General features: G+C 43.8%; 1 protein-coding gene across 1 annotated transcript; it reads right to left on the bottom strand.

Moving 5' to 3' along the window:
- On the bottom strand, positions 1-26,591 carry ccdc96 (coiled-coil domain containing 96). Its single transcript, XM_060849549.1, has 12 exons — positions 26,541-26,591; positions 23,824-23,860; positions 21,843-21,965; positions 21,307-21,444; positions 20,314-20,345; positions 15,383-15,569; positions 14,468-14,559; positions 13,910-14,063; positions 12,385-12,578; positions 10,218-10,430; positions 2,413-2,550; positions 1-308 (listed from the first exon to the last, which is right to left on the bottom strand). The coding sequence occupies exons 1-12, from the start codon at positions 26,556-26,558 to the stop codon at positions 54-56; spliced, it is 1,581 nt and encodes a 526-aa protein (XP_060705532.1). The 5' UTR covers positions 26,559-26,591; the 3' UTR covers positions 1-53.
- Positions 26,592-27,573: the final 982 nt, after the last annotated feature.

Genomic DNA, 27,573 nt, shown 5'->3' with positions numbered 1-27,573 from the left:
ATTTAATATTTATCATAACAGAATAAAACGGAAAAGCTCCCCTCTCGGGGCTGTTACTGAGTCTGTAACTGTCCCATCTTCACCCATTCAATTTTCTTCTTGATACCGTAGGAGTCGAGTGTCAGATCAGCGTGCTGCCGTTTCAGCACCTCCAGCTTTTGCTGCAGTCTGTCGCTGGTGTCTACATTATCCTCATAGTCACGAAGGAGCACTTTGTTACACAGGAGGCCACACTTCTCCTTCAGTTTGAAATTGGCTGCACGGACTCTGTCCCGTGCTTGTTTGGTTTTGGTCAGAATTTCCCGTTTCTATAACAAACACAAATAGAGTTTCAGAGTCATAGCAGGCAAAGCCACACCACAAAATCAAACATCAATGGATAATGTTGGAAAAAAATACAGTTGCTATCCAAAATGACTAGGTCTGATTTTTGCTCAAACTTGTTCATAATTTCCAATGTTTCAAACAATTATCTTTCAAAAGTACTGTACTGGCTGCAAAGTGCTCTTGAGTATCCAGTCCTCATGGAAGATGCTGTAGAAATGCAGACCCTTTCCTTCTCATTAAAACTGAAATATGACTGGGCTGATTTCAGTATCACTTAGCATAGGCTTTGATTTTATCACAGATATTAACGTAGAGAAGATAAAAGGATTATTAAAATTTCCTGAAAAACAATCATATTTCCAAGTGACAACTGGGCAGCTGTAACTTGAGCCCTTCCCTGGTCGATGCTCTCAAATCTCAAATCTGAAACAAGAAATCATTTTATTAAGTGCATCTATCTTACCGGGGAGGTTTCAGATCAATCTAAATCCAACTATGTGCTCTTAAAACTCTGTTCATATTTTGACAACTGTAACAAGTTTCACCAAGACATCTTTAATTTTCTTTTAAAAAGTCTCAATTTGCAATCTCCTAATTCAATTTTTTTTTAAGTGAATCCAGGTGAGCATCTTTGCAAAAAGTAATCAGTTCTTCCTTGGGCCATGTTTCCTGATCTGTGTATTAAATTTCACTGAAGTCCTTCGAAAAGATTTTGTGATTTTTTTTATTGACAAATAGACTAACAAATAGGGGTAAGAATATAAGCTCCACTCGCGTTCAGGGGCACAGATAATTAGACAAAGTTTACAAACAGAAAGGACATTTAGCCCAACCACTCTATGACCACATGAGGTTCCTTCCATGTACTTCACATCATCTCTCAGCATCTCCTTCTATTGCTTTGTCCATTGTGTGTTTATCCCTCATGTTTATACAACTTAAATATACATTTGCTGTTCACATCAAGCCATTCTGTGGGCATGAGTGCCACATTCTCTGGGATATTTCTAACAGGATTTATTTTTGACAATCTAATAATGTTTTCCTGTTAATATTGCTAACAACTCCAGCTGATTCAGAGAAGCCACAACAATGGTTGGTGACATACTGAGTGAAGTAACATGTCAGCCTCTCCTGAAGTTGAGAAGGAGGAATATTGTTGGAGCAGAATGATGGAATTCCACTCTCCGTCTCACCAGTTGTAGCTATCCAGGGAGCGCTTGATGCTGACACTGGGAAGTAATGGGAAGTGATCCATTCCAAGCACAAGCACCCTCCCTCCAAAAAAAATGTGCAAAATACTGTGGATGCTGAAAATCTGTAATAAACACTGAAAGTGCTAGAGAAATTCAGCAGGTCAGGCAGCATTCTTGAACAGAAACTTGAGTAAATGTGTCAGGTCAACTGCTCCTCATCAAATTTTCTGGTGAAAACTGATCAATTTGAAATGTTACTCTATTTCCCTCTCTCCTCAGATACTGTCAGAATTCTTGAGTCTTTTCAGAATTTTCTGTTTTTATTTCTAGCACTTTTCCTCTTGAGCAAACTATTCAGACAGGTCAAAAAGTAAAGCTGCAATTCTCAATCTTTCCATGTGGCTCTCTGCTAATGTTGCACATTGGGTATACATTTTGGATGCTGAATGTTCTCTCCCATTCTGCTCTGGGCAACTGTTTCAGTTCTGTTCTTGCTCTGACATGAGGTATATATGTTAATGGCATCTCCTTGTATCAAAGAGCTCAGGTATAAGCTTCTGTCTACACACAGTATTCAGTGCTCAGTGGTGCATGATCCATTGTCCACCTCACCCCCAGTTTATAACAAAAACAATCCCTATACGTACTGCATGACAACCTCATGTTTTTGCTGTGTTCTGTCACTCCATTCCATACTGGAACCTAGGACTCAGGAGGAGTAGACCAATGAAGACTCTTGGCCAGCCCACCCCTCACCATTGATTCCCTCATCCCAGTAACTTGCTTTTCATTGCTCCCCAATGCCCCCACGCCACAGTGCCACACTTGCGCACAGGCCCCACCCTGAAATATCTACCCTTAACAGCTCAGCACAGCCCCCTCCTGCTACCTGGGCAACGACAGCCTCCAGGTCCATGAGCTGGTTTTTCTTCTCGACATTCTCAGCTTCCACATATTCCAGCTTCTCCTTGATATGGGTCATAATCCCAACGGTAACTGCAATCTTCTTCCGCATCTTTGTGACTTCCTGTAAATGAACACATTGTTCTGAAAGTCCATTTAAAAGTGAAGTAACACATGAAACAGTTGTCTCCGAATTCGACACTTCAGAATTTGAACTCCAGCTTACACCTAAATGTTCGATACCTCATCTAATTTTCCATCCTTCCCCTTCCCTCTTACTTTGGAGAAGGTACCAGCTGACAATGAGTTAGAGTTAGTGACAGAACATACTTCTACTAGTAGCAATTCAAGAATAGCATCAGCAACAACAATGTTGGCCTCATCTGCTCCACTGACACCAGTTATATTGTCCTGTGCTGGTCACGATGGAATCCTTGCATCAAGGTCTGTCTGTTGTTTTCCATTTAATCTTTACACACAGATAGTACTGCACTGTTCCAGGATGATAGGCAGCAGTTGAAGTTAAGTACAATCTAAAGATTGTTCTAACTTGGTTTATTTGTGGTATATAAAGTCAGGGTGCCCAAATCGGGTCACGTACACAATAGACACAGGTTTCCTACATGCCAGGCCCTCAGGTTCACTGTTTGTTGATAGGCCAGTGCAGACCTAATCCGACCTGATTTCCTGTCCTCCTGACGTAGCAGGTTTCACTCCTGGAAGAAATGCAGGACCTTAGTTTAATGATAGAAACTGTCTTTATTGAGACAGTACTGCTGAAACTTTATTTTACATACAGCAAGTCTGGTATCTGTTACCAAAAACACATACTGCTGAGAACAAACACACCTTTTATTTTCCCTTCACGTTTTCCAGGCTCAAACACAACTGTGTTCTGGAAATAAGCCTCAGCATTAGAACATAGAACATTACAGGGCAGTACAGGCACTTCAACCCTCAATGTTGCGCTGACCTGTGAAACCATTCTAAAGCTCATCTAACCCACACTATTCCATTATCATCCATTTGTTTCACCAATGGCCATTTAGATGCCCTTAATGTTGGCGAGTCCACTACTGTTGCAGGCAGGGCATTCCACCACCTTACTACTCTCTGAGTAAAGAACCTACCTCTAACATCTGTCCTATACCTATCACTCCTCAATTTAAAGTTATACCCCCTCATGCTAGCCATTGCCATTTGAGGAAAAAGGCTCTCATTGTCCACCCTATCTAATCCTCTGATCATCTTGTATGTCTCCAGTAAGTCACCTCTCAACCTTCTTCTCTCCAATGAAAACAGCCTCGAGTCCCTCAGCCTTTCCTCATAAGACCTTCCCTCCATACCAGGTGACATCCTGGTAAATCTCCTCTGCATCCTTTCCAAAGCTTCCATATCTTTCCTATAATGTGGGGACCAGAACTGTAAGCAATACTCTAAGTGCGGCTGCACCAGAGTTTTGTCCATCTGCAACATGACCTCATGACTCCAAAACTCAAACCCTCTCCCATTAAAATCTAACACATTGCATATCTTCTTAACAACCCTATCAACCTGGGTGGCAACTTTCAGATATCTATGCAGATGGACACCCAGATCTCTCTACTCATCCGCACTACCAAGAATCTTACCATCAACCCAGTACTCTGTATTCCTGTTACTCCTTCCAAAGTGAATCACCTCATATTTTTCCACATTTAATTCCATTTGCCACCTCTCAGCCCAGCTCTGCAGCTTATCTATGTCCCTCTGTAACCTGCAACATCCTTCTGCACTGTCCACAATTCTACCGACCTTAGTGTCATTCGCAAATTTACTAACCCATCCTTCCACGACCTCATCCAGGTCATTTATAAAAATGGCAGAGCAGTGGCCCCAAAACAGATTCTTGTGGTACAGCTCTACAAGTCCCTGGTGAGGCCACACTTGGAATATTGTGTCCAGTTCTGGTTGCCCTACTGTAGGAAAGATACAGAGGCTTTGGAGAGGGTGCAAAGAAGGCTTACCAGGATGCTGCCTGGACTGGAGGGCTTGCCTTATGAAGAAAGGTTGAATAAGCTCTGACTTTTCTCTCTGGAGAGAAGGAGGAAGAGAGGAGACCTGATCGAGGTGTACAAAATAATGAGAGGAATAGATAGAATCAATAGCCAGAGACTTTTCCCCAGGGCAGGATTGACTGGTATGAGAAGTCATAGTTTTAAGATATTAGGAGGAAGGTACAAATGAGATGCCAGAGGTAGGTTTTTTACACACAGAGTTGTGAATGCATGGAATGCATTACCAGCGGTGGTGGTGGAAGCAGAGTCATTGGGGACATTCAAACGACTGCTGAACGTGCACATAGATAGCTGTGAGTTGAGGGATGCGTAGGTTGTTGCTATATTTTACATTAGGATTAAATCTCGGCACAACATCGCGGGCCAAAAGGCCTGTTCTGTCCTGTACTGTTCTATGTTCTATGTACCACCAGCAACTGAACTCCAGGATCAACATGTCCCATCAACAACCACCCTCTGTCTTCTTTCAGCTAGCCAATTTCTGATCCAAACTGCCAAGTCACCCTCAATCCCATGCCTCCACATTTTGTGCAATAGCCTACCATGGGGAACCTTATCTAATGCTTGACTGAAATCCATATACACCACATCAACTGCTTTACCCTTATCCACCTGTTTGGTCACCTTCTCAAAGAACTCAATAAAAATTGGTGAGGCATGACCTTTACAAACCATGTTGACTATCCCTAATCAAATTATTCCTTTCTAAATGATGATAATCCTTTCTAACACTTTGCCAACAACCAAAGTAAGGCTCACTGGTCTATAATTACCAGGGCTATCTCTACCCCTCTTCTTGAACAAGGCAACAACATTTACTTTTCTCCATTCCTCTGGCACTATTCTTGTAGACAATGACGACATAAAGATCAAAGCCAAAGGCTCTGCAATCTCTCCCTGGCTTCCCAGAGAATCCTAAGATAAATCTCATCCTGCCCAGGGATTTAGCTATTTCACACTTTCCAGAACTGCTAACACCTCCTCCTTGTGAACTCCAATCCCATCTAGTCTACGAGCATGTATCTCAGTATTGTCCTTGACAACATTGTCTTTCTCCAATGTGAATACTGATGAAAAATATTCATTCAGCACCTCTCCTATCTCCTCGGACTCCACACACAATTTCCATTTCTATCCTTAACTGGCGCTAATCTTACCCGGGTCATTCTTTTATTTCTGATATACCTGTTGAAAGCTTTAGAGTTTGCCTTGATCCTACCTGCTAGTGACTTCTCATGTCCCCTCCTGGCTCTTAGCTGTCTATTTAGCTCCTTCCTGACTAACCTGTAACTCTCAAGCACCCTAACGGAGCCTTCATGTCTCATCTTTACATAAGCTTCCCTCTTCCTCTTGACAAGAGATTCAACTTCTTTAGTAAACCATGGTTCCCTCACTTGACCACTCCCTCCCTGCCTGAGGGGTACATACTTATCAAGGACACACAGTAGCTGTTCCTTGAACAAGCTCCACATTTCAATTGTGTCCATCCCCCTGCAGTTTCCTTCCACATCCTATGCATTCCTAAAACTTGCCTAATCACATCATAATTGTCTTTCCCCCAGCTATAACTCTTGCCCTGTGGTATATACCTTACCCTTTCTATCACTGAAGTAAACATAATCGAATTGTGGTCACTATTGCCAAAGTGCACACGTACCTCCAAATCTAACACCTGGCCTGGTTCATTCCCCAGTACCAAATCCAATGTGGCTTCGCCTCTTGTTGGCCTATCCACATACTGTGTCAGGGAACTGACCCATCTAAAGTATTCAAACTATAGCATTTCTAGTCAATATTTGGACAGTTAAAGTCCGCCATAACAACTACTCTGTTACTTTCACTCCTATCCAGAATCATCTTTGCAATCCTTTCCTCTAGATCGATGGAACTTTTCAGAGGCTGAAAGAAAACTCCCAGCAGGAAGACCTCTCCTTTCCTGTTTCTAACCTCAGCCCTTACTACTTCAGTGGACAAGTCCTCATCAAACATCCTTTCTGCCACTGTAATACTGTCCTTGACTAACAATGCCACACCTTCCCTGTTCTTACTGAAAATATTAAACCATGGAACCTGCAACAACAACCATTCCTGTCCCTGCTCTATCCATGTCTCCGAAATGCTACAACATTGAAGTCCCAGGTACCAACCCATGCTGCAAGTTCACCCACCTTATTCTGGATGCTCCTGGCGTTGAAGCAGACACACTTCAAATTGCTTTCCTGTCTGCCGGTATACTCCTGCGACCTTGAAACTTCATTCATGATCTCACTACTCTCAACCTCCTGTACACTGCAGCTACAATTCAGGTTCCTATCCCCCTGCTGAATTAATTTAAACCCTCCCGAAGAGCATTAGCAAACCCCACCCCAGGATATTGGTACCCCTCTGGTTCAGGTGTAGACCATCCTGTTTGTAGTGGTCCCACCTACCCCAGAATGAGCACCAATTATCCAGATATCCGAACCCCTCCATCCCTGCAGCCATGTGTTCAACTCTTCTCTCTCCCTGTTCCTTACCTCGCTAGCACATGGCACGGGCAACAAACCAGAGATAACAACTCAGTTTGTTCTAGCTCCAAGCTTCCACCCTAGCTCTCTGAATTTCTGTCTTACATTCCCATCCCTTTTCCTACCTATGTCGTTGGTGCCCATGTAGACCATGACTTGGGCTGCTCCGCCTACCCTGTAAGAATCCTGAAAACACGATCAGAGACATCACAAACCCTGGCACCTGGAAGGCAACACACCAAACATGAGTCTCTTTTGTTCCCACAGAACCTCTTATCTATCCTCCTAACTATAGAGTCCCCAATGACTAATCTCTACTCCTCTCCCCACTTCCTTTCTGAGCAATAGGGACATACTCTGTGCCAGAGACCTGTACCCCATGGCTTACCTCTGGTAAGTACCACCCCCCGCCCAACAGTATCCAAAATGGTATGTTGTCACACAGGGGAATGGCCACGGGGATCCCTGCACTGACTGCTTCTTAAGCCTTCTAATAGTTACCTAAGTATTTTCATTTCTAGGAGTAATTACCTCCCTGTAGCTTTTATCTATAACTGTCTCTGCCTCCTGAATGATGCTGACTTTATCCAGCTCCAGCTCCAATTCCCTAACATAGTCTCCAAGGAGCTAGAGTTGGGTGCACTTCTTGCAGGTGTACTTAGCTGGGACACTAGTGGCGTCCCTCACCTCAAACATCCCACAGGAGGATCATCGCACTGCCTGCACTGCCATCCCTGCTAACCTCTCTTATTGAGAAACTAAAAGAGAAAAAAAACCTCACCTGATTTCCCTAGTGTTACAACACAGGATAAACCCTCCTGCTTAATTAAACCTGCAACACAGAAAGGATTTATCCCGTGCAGTAACCTGTGAAAATTTGATAGGCCGAGAACAATTTAAAGTGAGAACTTGCAACTTTCTTCCTTAAAGTAAATCAGAGAACAATTAACTGACAGCTATTTACACATCCTTTCTCTAACCTATCTTTACTTTCCCCTCTATAGTACTGGTCCGATAAAACTCTCAATTAAGATTAACCGGAAAATTCAATATTTAAAACCAGCTAGCGGTCAAATCTTCTCTTTATCTTCGTCAGTGGATTGGCTCTCCAGGTCAGTGTTGAGGTTTTTCTCTGGGCAAACTCCTTCTCTAGACAGGTACCTCTCAGAGAGAGGTCTACAGCTATTGGTCTGGAGGCAGTTCTTTAGATTAGATTAGATTCCCCACGGCCTTAGGCCTAAAAAATCCACACCAACCCTCCGAAGAGCAACCCACCCAGACCCACTCCCTTACACTTACCCCTGCTGACACTATGGGCAATTTAGCATGGCCAAGTCACCTGACCTGCACATCTTTGGACTGTGGAAGGAAACCGGAGCACCCGGAGGAAACCCACGCAGACACGGGGAGAATGTGCAAACTCCACACAGACAGTTGCCCGTGGTGGGAATTGAACCCAGGTCTCTGATGCTGTGAGGCAGCAGTGCTAACCACTGAGCCACTGTGCCGCTCCACCTACCCCTTCACCTGTTCAATTCTCCCCAGTCTTATACTCCAAAGCATCGGATTGTGTCATTAGCTTTACAGATTGTCAATATACTCAATTCAAACTTGATTGGAATTTAGTATTTTTCAGGGAACAATTTAAACTGATTGGCCAAATTCAAATCTGTTTTGTCATTTCCAGGCAACCAGCTACTTCAGTAGTTGGAGCACATGTTGAATTGTGTCTTGTTGAGATCACTTGGTGCTGTCACTGCTGGCTTTTACTCTCTTAAAGGTACAATACACCCACATCTTCATAACACTAGCATTAGAAGTGTTAAGAACAGAGAAAGGAGCTAAAAGCGAGCAGAGTTTCACTATTAATCCAACACTTAGAATCAGAGTTGATTTTTACAGCATGAAAAGAGTCCTTCGGTCCATGAAGTCCACTCTGGTCATTAAACATCTATCTATTCTAATCCCATTTTCCAGCACTTGGTCCATAACTTTGTCTGCAATGTTGTTTCATGCGCTCATCTAAATGTTATGAGAACTCCGGCCTCTACCAGCCTTTCAGATAATGAGTTCCAGTTCCCTCTGGGTGAAAAACTTTCTTCAAATTCCCTCTAAACCTCCTGATCCATGCCTTAGAACTGTGCCCTTTGGGAATTAAACGCTCTCTACCCTGGGGAAACGGTTCTCCCTTTCTACCCGACTATGCTCCTTACAAGTTTGTTCACCTCCAACATATTTCCCCTCTGCTTTCTGTGCTGTGAGGAAAACAATCTCAGCATGTGTAGACTCTCTTCATCTCTGAAATGCTCCATTCCAGGCAACATTCTGGTGAATTTCTTCTGCACCCTCTCTAGTGCAATCACATCCTTCCCATAGTGTGGAATGCAGAACAGTACATTGTGTTCCAACTGTGGCCTAATGTCTTACACAACTCTGCCATAACCACCTCTCCTGCACCCCCCCCCCCCCAGCACTAACCACTTTTCTATTCTATGCCTTGATTAATAAAGGCATGAATCCCATAAGGCCATTTAACCACCTTATATACCTGTCCTCTGTCTTCAGGGATCTATGGACATGCACATCAAGGAACCTAAACTTCTTTGGACTTCCCACGGCCCTATCATTCAATGTGTACTTTCTTGCCTTGTTAGTCCTTCCAAATGCATCACCTCAGGATTAAATTCTATTTGCCACCATTCAGCCCATCTGAACAGCCTGTTTTATCAATCTGTATATTTACATTCCTTGAAAACATTAAATGCTCTTTTATGATCTGTTTCCTCTGTCAGTAAATTTCCAGCACCACACTCTCGAGTCTAATCTCCAGCATCTGCAATCCTCACTTTCACCTAAATTTGTTAACCCTTGTTGTCTGGCATGTCCTTCTGTTCATCTGGATGTACTTCAAAGGCGAGATGGAATAGAGTGAATGGGAATAGGTGGTTTGCAGATGGAAGGAAACTCACAGTTTTGACCCCCCACCTGACATCAACAAATCCCATCAGTGGACAGTGGAAATTCAGGCAGATTTTGCTTCCCCTCCACAATCCAAAGGTCAGGCTGAGATCAACTGACATTTCATTGGGAGACTATCTTTAATGTTCAGATGGCCTAGGGCAAGAAATAGTTGTTGATTAAGTAAGGAGAGTATTGATCCAAGTGTTTCGCAATTTAAACGGTCCATCCAGCTTGAGGAGGACGTTGATAACTCTCTTCCTACTTACCTCATTGCGCTCCTCAATTTTCTCCCCATAAGACTGGTTCTCGATTTTCAGCTGCTCGTAGTCAATCAGGTTTAATCCACCTGCCAGCTCCTCCTTCGCCTTCAGCTGATACTCATAATACTTCAGTTTATTCTTCATCTTGATAGTTAGGAATCGAATTTGCCTCATCTCCTTCTCTTTCTGCTCCTCAATATTCTGAATGCGTTCCAATTCCTACAGACACAAATGGTGTTAGTTACTTTTTATGAATTTACAATGAATGAATATTGGTGTGGGGGGAGAATTGAAGCTTAGCTCATGTATTGTCTGAGCTTAGAGTGTTTGATACTGACAGCGGAGTCTACAATAGAGACTTAGCTGATAAGCATAATATTAACAAAAGAAAAAGTATCCTGGCAAAGAGATCCCAATCAATTTTGAAGATTAATGACTAAATTTTGAAATTTTGCAGCTTCTAGTTCCAGCATCAGCTTGAGACCATGTCAGAGTCTAGGTCTCATTATTTTACTTTCTTGGTTGAAGGTCTCAAGTGAACAAATGGGAAGCTAATTGAAATAGCTTCCCATTATTCTGCAACTCCCTCAAGATTGTAAAAATACCAGTGAATATCTTTGGAGTTTTCCCAAATGAAAATAGTGGAGTTGAATTTGTCCCTCAACAAGAACAGTCAACTCTCTAATAGGTTTATTCAATGGAAGACCAAGTAAGGGAGATTCCATGACCTACTGCCCCTGACAGAAACTCACATCCATGTGGGCATCAGGTAAGGGAATGCAGGTTCCTATGTTAGAGTTTGAATTCTGCTCCCCTTGAAGTCAGCTTAAATGGTGGCATTAAATGATAATATATTGACCCATAACCAGGACCATCTTCAGTAACAATGATAACATTTAAAGAAAGTCTCGTTCTCTCATGTCTTGTCTCCATTCTATCTTTATCTCAATAGTTCCTGTCTTTTTCCAACTTCTCTGCACTGCTATAATCTTATTCCTACTAAGTTCCAACTACACTCTCCAACTTGTCACTGCATTCAAATTTGATTTGATAAGAATGGAGTATACCATCTCATTGGGCACACTCATATGTACATGATCAGAAGAGAATGATCAGAAAAAAACAAATGAGGCAGCAGCTTTTGTAGCTTTTCATAAATTCACAGAGTCAGTGCAGACACATGTGCTCATTCATTCAGTCTTAACTGCCAGACTGGGCAGCTTGGTTGCTAAGCAAAAGATTAATCCCAATGAGAATGTGAATATCTGATTCAAATTACAACATACTGTTAGGGAATTTGAGTGAGGTTCAGGTTTGGGTGCATATCTGAGCAGCACACTCCCATAAGGCATTTGTCGGTTTTCCTTGTCTAATTCACAGAATGTCATCAGCCCATTGTCTCTGCACCAGTTCTCTGGCTTGGTGCCAATCTACTGCCTTTTCCCCATAATTCTATACATTTTTCTACTTAAATAATCATTTAAGTTAATGCAGGTACAAAGACTGACACACAATGAAGGCCCAGGTGAGGCCTAGTCTGACTTGTGACTATCAGTGGAGCCTCATATCATCTTTAGGTTCTCCCTTCATCCATGGAATGTTTAAAACCTAAGCCATCAGCCAAACTAATACCACTTTTAATGTATCTTGGTTTCTCTCTTCAACCTTGGTGATGTTCTTTATCACACACCTTGTCCCTTCACCTGACTTTCTGAATTTGAACAGACACACTGGAATTGAAACATTGATTTTATTACATGGAGCTTTTATGTAGAAAGCCATCTTAGCTGGTCCTTAAGAAGTTGTCTAGTTGGGAATGGTGGGAAGAGGAAAGGATAGATGCATAAGATGGTATTTGCAAGCAGCTGAGAATATGTCCAATTTCTATTTAAAAAGCAATATCACTCCTGCAAACTACTCAGTTAAATTCTGCAGAAACTCAGCAGGACTCAAAACATTGACTCTGCTTTCTCCCTCCACAGATGCTGCCAAACTAGCTGAGTTTTTCCAGCAAACCAGCAACTCATCTGGTTTGGCAGCATCAGTGGAGAAAGAAAGCAAAGTCAACGTTTCCAGTCCTGCTGAGTTTCTCCAGCACGTTCTGATTTTGTTTCAGATCTTCAGCATCCACAGTTCTTTGTTTTACACACTAGAAAAAATATAGTTGACCTACCAGTAATGCTGCGTGTCTCCCCGGCCGTTTGTTTATTATGGTCTTTGCCACAGATCTCTTCCTAGACATAAACATTCTCCATGCATATTCTGTCAGCTGCTGCTTCTCCTCACATTGAGCAGAGAGATCAGCGATCTGTTCCTGGTAGGATTCAACCTCCTCTCTATACATGGCCTGCAATTTAGCCAAAGAGTCTGTGCGCAACAAGCAAACTTCAATTAGAGTAATTCATTCAGGCTCTTCATTAACTCCTTAGTGCTATTTAATAGCCATCATAACTTGTTATGCCATCTCTACAGATCTATAAACTTACAGCGCCGGGCCTACCTATTCCTGCAGCCCAGTTATTATTGCACCCTTTGGTTTATGGTGCCAAAATGAAACTACCTGCGGTGCTTTGGAATTCCAAAAGTAACCAGCTGAACATGGTCTTGACTGAACGTGACCTTTGTTAAGAAACAGCTGCTTACTGTAAGGCCTAAATAAGATGTGGACTTAGGTGGAGTGGGATAATTGAAAGGAAGTGCAGTCATTGTTAGGACTGTTTAACTTGAGTATAACTCTCTGATGTGAATGTCTTATTGAATGCCTTCAAAATGTCCATATAAATAACACCCATAGACATGCCCTTACCTCGCACATCAGTTGGTTTTTGGATTTTTAGGTTAAGGCTGTGTTTGTGACCATCTTCCTGTTCATGTTCAGCTGGTTACTTTTGGCATTCTGAAGCATCGCAAGGTAGTTCCATTTTGGCACAATGTGGAGTACCATATACTCAATACATGCTATCAGAACCCTCATACCTGCTCTCCTGGTCAATAATGTAATGCCTGCACATCTGAGTTTCAAAGTCCATATTCCCATTTAACCCAATAAGCCCTGATTCCTTAGTCTAACAAGAATCTACCCACATCTACTTTAAAAATATTCAAAAACCCATCTCCATTGCCATCTAAAGCAAAGGGTTCCAAAGTCATACAATCCTCAGAGAAAAAATTCTTCTCATCTATCATAGAAATATACTGCATGGAAACTCTTATTTCCCAACTCAATTAAGAGGCTGCCCTATTTATCTTGCACATGTCCAATTTCTGCATCTTGCCCTTAATTTTATGACATCAGGCTACTCTGGGAGACAGCTACTTGTAACATTCTGCTGAAATCAGTCTGACCATATTTTACATGAAATCTTTAACATTAAAATCCATGACATTTTCAGAGAAATTGCAGTAAAGACAACTTGGGGTTTGCTTCTGTTTAAAAGCACATTAATGTTTAAAAGTGTATCAAAAATATGCAATCTTTAAACGACAAGCTGCACTTCACCATATAGATAGTTCACCAATGCAACTGTGCATACACAGATCAATATCACTGACTAGCTTTATTGGCAGCACTCTAGGTTATCTGTAGTTTGGGAACAAATACTCTATTAATTTAGTCTTCTCTGCAAATATTGGATTTATATTCGTTTGTAGAATTGACATACTGTCAGATAAGCTCTTCACACCTCAATCTCCCTTACCCATGAACTTCACATATCGTTGCTCATAGTCTGAATGGGCTTTCTTTAACTCGGCCTTTGATTCCTCTGTCATCTTCTTGCGGTAGTAATCTGCTAACTTATTCTGTATTTGGTTATTATGGTTCCTCAATGTCTGCCGTTCCACAAATAATGCCTGAGCAACAATGGGAGGAACAAGGATTTTAATCAGTTTGTACAGTTGAATCTGTTTCATAACAACCTCTTGTCGTTTAACACTATTTATAGATAACCAAGGTAAGAATAAGAAAAGACTGAACTTCAGGCATTTTCAGTTTCCTAGGCAAAGAGAACAGTGAGCATTTGGAAATGTATGCCAGCTGATTCTCGAACATTACTTCAAGAAGGAACTGGGACTTAAACCCACGGTGACTCATAATGCTCTAAGTTATCTTGCACGCACGCAACTACCCTACAGTAGAGGTTTTTTTAAAATAAAGAGAGAGTGAAATAGGGAACCTAACAAACTACTGAGAGAGTAAAAGACTGGGAAATAATGTAAACAGAAGAGAAAAACAAATCAAAAAACAAAGGACTTACTTGATATTTGTATTCCATCTCCATTCGTTCAAAAGTTGCTTGTTCATCTTCAACCTCATCGTCAATCTTTTCTTCATTGATGATGGGTGTCGCTAACAGAAGATGAAAGACACCCTTTAAAATTATATATTTTCTGTCATGGCATCTGATCAGAATTCTTTTGAATTCTAATGTGTGTTCCTTGCGATAGCATCAGAAACATTTGTTCTGATTTGTAAAATAAAGTCAGACTCTTTTCTGGAGAGCTTCAACAAGTGTGGAGGAGATGAGTGACAAACTTACAAAGCTCAGCAAAATGGGATGATGAATTCTCCTGATCCTGTATTCTGCTTCATTTGTTTGTACACAACACCTCATCAGGGAGCAACCTATGCCAGTAAGGGAGGCCAACCAATGTGTGCTTATTAATTTAGATGAATGAAATCTCAGGTAAGCTCCCATATGTGTTTGAACTTCTTACTGCCTGACATTCTTGTGTACTACACTACACCAGACAAAGAACTAGGAAAATCCACTCTGAGATTATTAAAAATCCAAGTGCCTGAAATCATTCTCCTATTGCTGATCCTACATTCAAATCTGCTAATGGGTAGAATATCTATTTTTAATAAATCACTGTGGCAGCAATTTTTTTCCTAAGTTATAGCTCCCAATAAATTAATCATGGCTTGCTCTTGATTTCTTCCCAATATCCATAGTGCTTCTAAATACAAGTTGATATTTTCATCCAGGTGCAAGACATTATACCTTTTCCTTCATGATTCATTGCAAGCTGTACCTTCCTTCCTTAACTTAATGCCAGTCAATCATTGTAGTTCTGCTTTTCATGATAACCTTACCATCGGATCCAAATGTATGACATACCTTTGCATTGATATAATTTTCAGTGTACCATCCTCTGCCATGTAATCATACCTTGTCTCTCTGGTGTTCCAAGTTCTAAGATTGGTGGACCATTTGAAAATTCCTCTTTTGTAGGACCATCATCATGTGCTAAATCTTCACCGATTATAGTCAGTGGTTCTTCCTTTTCCCCTTCTGAAAAAGTCATACTAGTGGGTAAAGGTGATGTGGTCTTCTCCATTTCTTTTGTTTCTTCAGGCTAGTTAATGATAGAAAAAGCTGAATGAAACAATGTGTATCAGACTGATTGAAATGATAGCAGGGTCGAAATCTGAATTTGAAAGATGCTTTTGCAGTGTGTGAATTGGAGTGAATATCAGGCTTTCTCCAATCCGGTATAATAATGACCAATGACCACCTTAGGGCACTTTATATAAAAATTGACATTTTATTTTAGTAATGTTAGCATTGTGTTCATACTTGGCACATACATAGCAACCACATTTGAATACTGATTTTTGGAGTTTACATATTATTGAACTATTGCCTATTTTGTTCATTTTTTGGGTGTTAAACCTTGGGGTTAATTTCTACAGCCATGCACAGTTATTAAACTGAAGGGATGCATTGCCACCAGCGGCAGTGTTGTGTCTGTCAGGCAGACTTTCAATAGTAAAGTTAGTTACTAGCAAAGCAATGGCCACTGCCAATGCATTGGTAACTAAAATCAATAATAGCTTTAACGATGCAACTATGTTCAAAGTGACCTGTTTGCAGATTTCAGACCAATAGAATTTTGGAGCAGGATCTCTTAAAGACCAATTTAAATTCTGGAATCTCATGCTACTGAACTAAGAAAGAAATATTGATGATGGAGGCAGTAGATGCTTGTTGATGTGGTGCCAGTCAACGATGTAGTGAGTCTCAATGATTAGGCAAAGCAATAAACTTTACAATGCATTTTAAAAGATATGAGGAAGTGGGAGACAGGGAAGCTTAGAGGGGCAATTGCAGAACTTAAGACCAAGAAGTGTGAATACATGTCCACTAATTGCCTCACAAATAAAGTGAGGCATTGTTAGCAATTTCAGAAGTGATAGACTTGGGGGAGATTAGAGAGGTACAGAGGGTAATGTCGTGGACGGATGTGAACACAAGGATGAGAATTTAAAATATGGAAGCCTTGTAGGGGAAGTGATCAGGGGTGATGGGTAAACAGGATTGTTGGAATAGTATTGGAACCAATTATTAAAGAAGCAATTGTAGAACATTTGGAAAATCAGAACCTAATTATGTACTGCCAGCATGTGTCACATCTGACAAAGTCCTGACTAGACTGGGTTGAAGGGAACAGTAGATCTGTTGCATTTGGAATTCTAGAAGGCATTCGACAAGGTACCTCACAAAAGGTTAAGTCAGAAGAGCCCACAGTGTTAGAGAAATCATATCCGCATTCATAGCAAATTGGCTTATGAGCAGAAAACAGCAAGTGGGGCTAAGAGGTTCTTTTTTCAGGTTGGTGGCCTGTGACCAGTAGGGTTCCGCAGGGATCAGTGCTGGATCCACAACAGTCTGCAATATATATTCATGGCTTGGAAGAACGAAGTGATTGTATTGAGCTAGTTTGCAGAATACTCAAAAATAGGTGGAAAGTCAGGTTGCAAGAGGGATACAGTCAACAGAGACATTTTGATAAGTTGAGTAAGTGGGCAAAAAGTTGTCAAATAGATATAAGGTGGGAAAATATGAACTTGCTCGTTTTGGGAGGGAGAACAAAAGAACAAGGTATTACTTAAATGGAGAGAAACTATAGAAAGCTGCAACACAAAGGGACTTGAGGGTACTGTGCACAAAATGAAGAAAATGAACACACAGGTGCAGCAGGTAATCAGGAGGGTTAGTGGAATCATAGAATCACAACAGTGTGGAAGCAACCCATCGAATCCACACCAATCCTCTGAAGAGCATCCCAACCAGACCTACTCCTTCCTTCTATCCTATCCCTGCAACCCTGCACCTCCCATGCCAATCCACCTATCCTGCATTTCTTTCAACTGTTGGAGGAAATGGAGCACCTGGAGGAAACCCGTGCAGACATGGGGAGAAGGTGCAAACTCCACACAGTTGGCCCTTACTTCAAGAAAGTAAGAAAGAGAAGTCTTACTGCAACTGAGCAAGATGCTGGTTGAGACAACATCTGGAGTCATGCAAGCAGGTTTGATGCCCTCACTTAAGGGATGATATTATTTCATTGGAGACAGTTCAGAGAAGGTTCATCAGGATGATCCCTGATATGGAGGGATTGTCTTAGGAGCAAAGGCTAAACAGGTTGGGACTCTCATCACGAAAATTGTGTGAAAACAGTTCTGATGAAAATTCAATGACCTGAAACATCGCTCCATAGATGCAGCCTGATCTGCTCAGTATTTCCTGAATTTCCAACTTTTTTACTTTTAGCAGAAGAAATGGTAAGGATCTCAGCAGGAGATCGGCTGAGACGGGTGATATTATGGAGGTGGAATTAGGAAGTTCTTCATGTTGAGAATTGGCTTGTCAGCTTAGCAGTTCAGGCAGGGACAGATGGGTCCCTGAGGTTGTTTTAGTTCAGACAAAGGCAGTGGCCAGAAAGGGGGAACACAATTTGTGGCAGATACTAAAGGCAATAGCTTTGTTCTTCTTAATTTTTAATTGGAGAGAATTTTAGCTCATATAGGAGTGGATATCAGACAAAAAAATACAGAAACAGCAGGGCATAACTTGCAGAGGTTAAGGAGATCAAACTGGTAGCAACTGATTGAAGAGATAGGAGTTGCAGACAATGGCACTCGAATATTATTATAGACTGGTAGACCATCATGGGCAAGGTAATTATAAACATGGGCATCAGAATTTGTTTATAGATGATATGTGCTACTACGTGTCCTCGATAAGTATGTACCAGTCAGGCATGGTGTAAAGGGCCTTGTGAGGCAGCCGTGGTTTAGTAAGGAATTGGAATCCCTTATGAAAGGGAAGAAGGCGGCATATGTAAAGATGAGGCGTGAAGGTTCAGTTGGGGCGATAGAGAGTTATAAGGTAGCCAGGAAGGATCTAAAGAGAGAGCTAAGAGAAGCGAGAAGGGGACATGAAAAGTCTTTAGCTGGTAGGATTAGGGAAAACCCAAAGGCTTTCTATAGGTATGTCAGGAATAAAAGGATGACTAGGGTAGGTATCAGTCCAGTCAAGGATAGTAGTGGGAAGTTGTGTGTGGAGGCGAAAGAGATTGGAGAGACACTAAATCAATACTTTTCATCAGTATTCACTCAGGAACAGAACACTGTTGCTGATGTGAATATGGAGTCACAAATGATTAGAATGGATGGCCTGGAAATATGCAGGGAAGAGGTTCTGGGAATATTGGAGAGGATGAAAATAGATAAGTCTCCTGGGCCTGATGGCATTTACCCTAGGATCCTATGGGAAGCTAGGGAGGAGATAGCAGAGCCATTGGCCTGGATTTTTATGTCGTCATTGTCAACGGGAATAGTACCAGAGGACTGGAGGATAGCGAATGTGGTCCCCTTGTTCAAGAAAGGGAGTAGGGATAGCCCTAGTAACTATAGGCCAGTGAGTCTGACTTCAGTGGTGGGCAAAGTCTTAGAGAGAATGGTAAGGGATAAGATTTATGAACATCTGGATAGGAATAACGTGATCAAGGATAGCCAGCATGGTTTTGTGAAGGGCAGGTCGTGCCTCACAAACCTTATTGAGTTCTTTGAGAAGGTGACTAAGGAAGTGGACGAGGGTAAAGCAGTAGATGTTGTGTATATGGATTTTAGTAAGGCGTTCGATAAGGTTCCCCATGGTAGGCTAATGCTAAAACTACGGAGGTATGGCATTGAGGATACATTAGAGGTTTGGATTAGGAATTGGCTGGCTGGAAGGAGACAGAGGGTAGTAGTTGATGGACTATGTTCATCTTGGAGTGCAGTTACTAGCGGTGTACCACAAGGATCTGTTTTGGGACCATTGCTTTTTGTTATCTTTATAAATGATCTAGAGGAAGGGCTTGAAAGCTGGGTAAGCAAGTTTGCGGATGACACAAAAGTCGGTGGAGTTGTGGATAGTGAGGAAGGAAGTGGTAGGTTACAGCGGGATATAGATAAGTTGCAGAGCTGGGCAGAAATGTGGCAAATGGAATTCAATGTAGCTAAGTGTGAAGTCATTCACTTTGGTAGGAGTAACAAGAAGATGGATTACTGGGCTAATGGTAGGCTACTTGGTAGTGTGGATGAGCAGAGGGATCTTGGTGTCCATGTACACAGATCTCTGAAAGTTGCCACCCAGGTAAATAGTGCTGTGAGGAAGGCATATGGTGTACTGGGCTTTATTGGTAGAGGAATTGAGTTCCGGAGTCCTGAGGTCATGTTGCAACTGTATAAGACTCTGGTGCGGCCTCATCTGGAGTATTGTGTGCAGTTTTGGTCGCCATACTATAGGAAGGATGGGGAGGCATTGGAACGAGTGCAGAGGAGGTTTACCAGGATGTTGCCTGGAATGGTAGGAAAATCTTATGAGGAAAGGCTGAGGCACTTGGGGCTGTTCTCATTGGAGAAGAGAAGGTTTAGGGGAGATTTGATAGAGGTGTATAAGATGATTAGGGGTTTAGATAGGGTCGACACTGAGAAACTTTTACCGCTAATGGAGTCAGGTGTTACTAGGGGACACAGCTTTAAATTAAGGGGTGGTAGGTATAGGACAGATGTTAGGGGTAGATTCTTTACACAGCGGGTTGTGAGTTCATGGAATGCCCTGCCAGTAGCAGTGGTGAATTCTCCTTCTTTATGGTCATTTAAGCGGGCATTGGATAGGCATTTGGAAGTTATTGGGCTAGTGTAGGTTAGGTAGGATTCGGTTGGCGCAACATCGAGGGCCGAAGGGCCTGTACTGCGCTGTATCTTTCTATGTTCTATGTTATCTTATCACTGTTTGAATATATTATAAAAGCAAGAGCAAATACTCACAGCAGTCATTTCCAGCTCAGCTGTTGTTAATCCTTCAGAATTAAAAGACTCACAATTAATATTTTTATTTTTACATTAATCAAGTTGAAAGATAATTAAATCATATTGTGGAGAATTTGTCCAATCAATTTTGCCCCTTACTCTCCTGACACCATGCTCTCTGTCTCCTCTCTGTGATGTCTCCAACATTGAAATCAAGACCCACCGTTCTACATCCCAGCCTAACATCTCTCCACACATCTCAATACTATGGAGTTCCTCAGCTCACTTAGCCTCTCCTTCCCCCGTAACATACATGTTTAGAAGATTCAAGCCTTGCTAATATTTGAATCATAGCTCTCTAGGTCTGTCTATGTTGTCTTTTTCAATCTTGCTGGTGGCCAAGATCATGCCTTTGGCCTTCACCTTCAGTCTGGTGGCTTCAAAATATTCCAGAGAACAGACAGCATGGACCTTGCAGCTGGTCCTGGGATTGCAGGCTGAGTTAAAGATTTATTATAGGTTTTTTTATAAAGTTATTATAATTATGACATTTCACTAATATAAGACTTCTTTTTGTTCATTAACTTTTTAAAAAACCAAACAGGTCATTATTCTGAATTTAAACAACTGATTGTCCCTTCAGTAGAGAATGCAAGGTGCTGTATCTATTATTTTTACTCTTCCTGCCCTTTTTGTTCTGCCTATTCTGTGCACATCTTCAAGTAGATTCCTTCATTTTAGTCATTATTATAACTCAGGAATCGCTCTGATTTACAGGAGAACATCAACAGCATCCAAAGTGGAAAAGGGGAATTCTGACAATACATTCTCCTTCATGAGCTGGGTTGACAGCTAAACTTGGAGCGGAAAAGTCACCAGCAGAAAGCAACCACTCAGCCATTGCCATGCTCTGATGGGTTCTGAATGCTCTCTGTCTTTATTCAGACAAACATATCTATATTGCTACTTGGTTCCCTTTTTCTCTTTAATATTTCTTCAGGTTGTCATCACCTTTCTGTTCCTGAATGTCTGGGCTTGCTCCATCGCTGGGAGGAGGAGAGTTTATTTCTTTCACATCACTGACCGTTTCCTTCTCTTGCACAGCTTCAGAATGTTTCTCCTCTCCTGCAGGAGTGCCAGGATTGATCCCTGCAACGGCGTAGAGAAATGAAACAATTACGTGCTTTTCAGCAGAACAGAGTCGCCACGATGAGGGAGCGGGGCTATCCCTGGTCGAGGGCACCATTATTGCCTGGAACATCCAATGGAAGAAGGATTGCTCCATGACTGCTGGTGAGGCCTACCTCCCTGTCTATAATCAGGCAGCCCCATTCTGCCTGGCACTCACTCCACTCCAGCCTCAAACTCTCAGGCTGGTCGACGCACGCAAAGTAACAAAACTTACTCAAAAAGATGCTAGTAAGTTTCTGAAATGAGTGAGTGACGACAGATTTGAGCTGAGGGAGGAGTGGTGCTTTCAGTGGAGTCTTTGCCACTGTTAACATACACAGCCAATATTCACATGCAAGCCCCTGAGCCCTTTTCACCTGGTTCCTGTGTTGCTGTTTCAATCCCCATTTGGCTCAGACTGGGGCCTGTGGTCGGTGTGTGGACTGGTGGGTCTCCTGCAGCCCCCTCCTCATCCTCCTCTTCAATAAGGGCGGCTGGGACTAGGAGAAAGAAATATTGCAGTTTGCATCCTTTCTGAGTGAGGTGTGAAGCAACCCCTTCAGGGGGTTATTCACAAAAGATGCCTTTTCAAAAACCGCACACCACACAGAACACTATCACACCAGGTCTAGCACACCTCTCACAATTCCACAACATTTCACAGCCAGTGAATTACTTTCCGAAGTGTTTGTGTTGTTGGAATGTGTGGATACCTGCAGGTTCATGGACCGAGAACGGCAGACAGCCCCTAAGCCCTGATGTTTGTGCAGCTGGTTACTAAGAGGAGCAGGCACCGGGCAGGAAGGTTAGACGTCTCTTGATCGAGCTTTGGATGCTGTCTGATGAAATACAATAAGCCGAACTCTCCTCTGCCTGTTCAGTGTAAATGACCCAACAGCAATGGGACGAGCAGGGGCTCCCCTGATGCCGTCGCTACCAGGATTCCCGTAACAATCGGAGCTGTGTTACGTGGTCGAGAACGGTATGGTATGGTCAAACCCCCGCACACACACCTATGCAGGGCAGCACTGCGCTGACTGCGATTCCGAACTGGAGTGACACCTATTCCCTCCTCCCAACCCCACCCCAGACACACACACACACAGACACCCCCCAGACACATCGGAGAGACAAACACACAGACACCCCCCCACACACACAGAGTCACCCCCCACACACAGAGACAAACACACAGAGTCTCTAGCCCCCACACACTCAGAGACATCCCCCCGACACACACAAACACCCACACAGAGGCAAACACACAGACACCCCCCACCCACACACACAGAGTCACCACCCCACACACACTCAGAGAGACAAACACACAGAGACACCCACCCCACACACAGTCACCACACCACACCACTCAGAGAGACAAACACAGAGAACCCCCCCACACACATACATAGATAGAGACTAACACACAGAGACAAACACAGAGACCCCTTCTGCACACATATATAGAGACATACATACACACACGCACACACAGAGACACCCCAATACATACACTCACATCCACCCCATACACACACACAAACTCTCCACACATACAACCCAGACACACTTACACACCCACCATACACATATACACTCACACTGACACTCACATCCCCACCCCCATACACACACACACCCCTACATACCCCCATACACGACACACCCATACACACAGACCCCCACCCCCACTCATGTACCCCCATCTACACATACCCCATATACACACACCTACATACCCACACACGCTTACAAACGCCCCCCCACATACCCCCATATTTACACAAACAGAGATAACCCCCTTACATACACATTCCTCATACACACATGCACACACAAACATCCCCGTATACACATACACCTCCCTTACACACATCCATACCCATACACATACCCCCCCCCCCCCCCACACACCCCATATACGCACACACCCGCATACACAGATAAACACACACCCTCCCCCGCCCCTTACACACACACACACACACACACACAAAGATTGATCTTGGAGAAAGTCTGGACAGCAAAGCTGCCAAACAGCGTTACCTCCTCTTAAAACTTTCAAACTTTGTTATAATAATATCCTCAACAATAAATATACAAGTAACGGTATAACAAACGCTGCACCATGAACCCACGCTGCACCACTGTTGACAACGTTAATCCGATCACCCACCGAAGTTAACGACCAGCAGGAACCCCAAGGAAATGACAGCAACTTGTTTTTCATTAGAAATAAATTAAGAATGAATTACACTGTAGCACTTGCTGCAAATCACACTTTTATTATTAAAAGTATCGCTTCCAATCGGTAAGAATGCTAACCGAGGCAAAATTAAAGGTAGTACAATGACTCACCTTGCTCGATGTGAGATTGCTGTGGACTTGGCTGTTGCTATTGGGGGGGAAATGAAAGCGTTAACAAGTTGTGTTGGAACGGATGGAGACGGTAACACTGCTGGTAACATCACTGTCGGCTGGGTTGGGCGATCACCAATGTCATTTCATGATTTTCTATCCATCTTTAACCTCGTTTAGTTTCACTTGTTACCAAAAGACAACTGCATATCTCCTCACGACCTTGAGTACAAGCCGGTAAAATCTGGTGAATCCCCCGTAAAAGCCGAGGTTATTTACAAGCGAAGGCCTTAGAGCTGGAATCTGACGCCATAAAAATGTAATTTTATATCTTCTGTCTTCTGCAATACTGTAACAAATGGATATGAACAGGAGCACACCATTCGGCCCTTCGATCCTGTTCCGCCTCACAGGTCCTGGTTGAGCTGACTGTAATCTCAACCCTACTTTTCCACTCAAAATCTTTTACCTCCTTGCTTAACGAGAATCTATCTGCCCCTTTTCTGAGGAACGGTCACCGGACCCGCAACGTTAACCCTGATTTCTCTGCACAGACTTGCTGAGCTTTTCCTGCAATTCATGTATTTATTTATATCTGTCTCTGCCGCAAAAGGAAACTATTCACTCTGTGCCAAGTAACAATAATTTATTGTGCATCAGTATCAACTCCTGCCTTCCCTAAACTTAAAAAAACATGTAAAACTGCCCGGTGAATGTGCAGTGACTGGAATGTAAACATGTGCTCACAGAGAATGAGATGCAGACAGACCGAGATGGTGTCAGAAGATACTGTTTTATCGGACCGAGCTTCCCAAAGATTGCACTTGAGCTCAGGTTGGGAGCTGGGGTCTAAGGCAGGTACCCCTCTCCCCCCAGGGCTGGGAGCTCAGGATGGATCCCATGCTCCCAATGCCCTCCCTGGGTCCCCGGGAGTCAGGTCTCCCCAACTGGGGTGGGAAGGGGTCGGATGGCAGTGGCTGGTCCCAATCCCATTCAATGAGCATTAGGGGCCAGGTGCTCGGGGGCTACCCGGGTGAAGGACAGTCCTGGGGAGGCAGGCTCGGTAGGGGAGGAGGAATTGGGGGACAGTCCCTTGAGGTGGGGGTAATTTCCTGAGCATGGGGGATGGGAACATGATTGGGGGACACTTCTTATTGGGGGGAGAGAATATTGGGGAATAGACCACGGGATGGAACGGGGAAATAGGGGGCAGAGTCAAGGGATTGGGGACGGTCCCCCAGAGATGGGGTGGAGGATTGGGGTCAATCTTGGGAGGGCGTCAAAACTGGGGATAAGACTTCAAGGGGAGGGGGTGCGAGGGACCGCCCCTAGGAGGGCGAGTTGGCGGTTAGTCCAACAAAGGCTGGAGGGATGGGGATTGGGGGAACAGTCCCTGCCGGTTTTGGGGGGTAATTGGGGGACTGTTCCTGGAGGTTTTGGAGGGTAATTGGGGGACTGTTCCTGGAGGTTTTGTGGGGTAATTGGGGACAGTCCCTGGCGGTTTTGGGGGGCAATTGGGGGACTGTTCCTGGCTGTTTTGGGGGGTAATTGGGGACAGTCCCTGGCGGTTTTGGGGGGGTTAATTGGGGGACTGTTCCTGGCGGTTTTGGGGGGCAATTGGGGGACAGTCCCTGGCGGTTTTGGGGGGGTTAATTGGGGGACTGTTCCTGGCGGTTTTGGAGGGTAATTGGGGGACAGTCCCTGGCGGTTTTGGAGGGTAATTGGGGGACGGTTCATGGCAGTTTTGGAGGGTAATTGGGGGACAGTCCCTGGCGGTTTTGGGGGGTAATTGGGGACAGTCCCTGGCGGTTTTGGGGGGGTAATTGGGGGACAGTTCCTGGCGGTTTTGGGGGGTAATTGGGAACAGTCCCTGGCGGTTTGGGGGGTAATTGGGAACAGTCCCTGGCGGTTTGGGGGGGTAATTGGGGACAGTCCCTGGCGGTTTTGGGGGGTAATTGGGGGACAGTCCCTGGCGGTTTTGGGGGGTAATTGGGAACAGTCCCTGGCGGTTTGGGGGGTAATTGGGAACAGTCCCTGGCGGTTTTGGGGGGTAATTGGGGACAGTCCCTGGCGGTTTTGGGGGGTAATTGGGGGACAGTCCCTGGCGGTTTGGGCGGGGTAATTGGGGGACAGTCCCTGGCGGTTTTGGGGGGTAATTGGGGGACAGTCGGTGGCGGTTTTGGAGGGTAATAGGGGACTGTTCCTGGCGGTTTTGGGGGTAATTGGGGGACTGTTCCTGGCGGTTTTGGGGGTAATTGGGGGACAGTCGGTGGCGGTTTTGGAGGGTAATAGGGGACTGTTCCTGGCGGTTTTGGGGGTAATTGGGGGACTGTTCCTGGCGGTTTTGGGGGTAATTGGGGGACAGTCTGTGGGGGTGGTGGAGGTTTTGGATGAAATTTCAAAACAAGAATAAAACGTTCAGGCCGGCGGCAGCCAATAGGAACACAGGTACCGACGCCATTCACAGAATGTGACCAATAGGGACAAAATGGGGCGGGTCTGAGACCGATGGACAGCCGCTCGGACCAATAAGGGCACAGCGAGGGCGGGACCAGGGCCGGAAGCCTGCCGGTTGGAAATGAAACCGCGGATTCGATTTAACTCGTTAATCCCGAACGGAGAGAAACACCCGCCGTCGCCGCCTGCCACAGATGACGCTTTACTTTCCGCTCCAAGTAAATAATTCGGTGAAAAGGCTGAAACCCGCCACCCTTTACCTCACGGAGCTTCACCATCTCGGCGTCTCTGTTACCAAGGCGACCGCGGCGTCATCAGGCCACACCCACACGCGGCTATACTCCTCCCCTCCCCCCAGGACACACACCTCCCTCACCTTGACATATGTCTCTCTTCCCCACCCTCCAAACCCCACCCCACCCCCACTAACTGGGACATATTCCCTCCACCCCCAGGACAAAGACCCTAGTTAGCATTTCATCCCACATACCAACCACTCTCTGCCTCTTACACCCCTTTTAAATATTTTTACTCTTACCTTAAAATTACACCCTCTAGTTTTGAACTCCCCTACCGAGTGAAAGATTGATACTCACCTTATCTATACTGATTTTGCAAATCTCTCTTAAAAAAGACCTCTCAGCCTCTTACATTCCAGGGAAAAAGCTCCCAGATCCTCGTTACAATTCAAGTCCTAGTAACATCCTTGTATATCTGTTCTGCACCCTTTCCAATTTAAGAACACCCTTACTCGAGCAGGGCGACCAGAACTATCCTCACCCCTTTTTCCAGCGTTGTATCTTCAGTCTCTGGGAGACATTAACAGTTACTGGGAAAGGCAGGAAGGTGGAAGTGAGGAGTATCAGATTATCACAATACTATTGAGTCGCTGAGCGGGTTCTAGAGGCTGAGCAGCCTTGTTCCTATTTCTTATGGTCTACCTGATGGTGTTTCAAGTATTCACCTAAATACTGCTTAAATGTCTTGAAGATAAAGACCCCAAAAAGCCCTAAATATTCCTCGCCATTCAAACATTTGCAATGTAACATCGACACAATATGAGAAGAACTACACATTCCAAGAGTAAACAGCGCAGACAGAATCTTAAATTTAAAAACAAAACAAAGCATTGCACATGCTGGAAATCCAAGACAAAAGCAGGAGTTGCTAATGAAAATCAGTAAGTCTGGCAGCAGTTCATATTTTGTGTCAAGTGACCCTTCCTCAGAACCCAGTGCTGAAACTTAACTTTGCTTTCTATCTATGGATGCTGCCAGACCTGTTGCGTTTCTT

This window comes from Hemiscyllium ocellatum, chromosome 33 (genome assembly GCF_020745735.1).
Source record: "Hemiscyllium ocellatum isolate sHemOce1 chromosome 33, sHemOce1.pat.X.cur, whole genome shotgun sequence".
Classification (NCBI taxonomy): domain Eukaryota; kingdom Metazoa; phylum Chordata; class Chondrichthyes; order Orectolobiformes; family Hemiscylliidae; genus Hemiscyllium; species Hemiscyllium ocellatum.
Note: the sequence above shows the minus strand (reverse complement) of the source record. Positions and strands in the feature narration are given on the sequence as shown.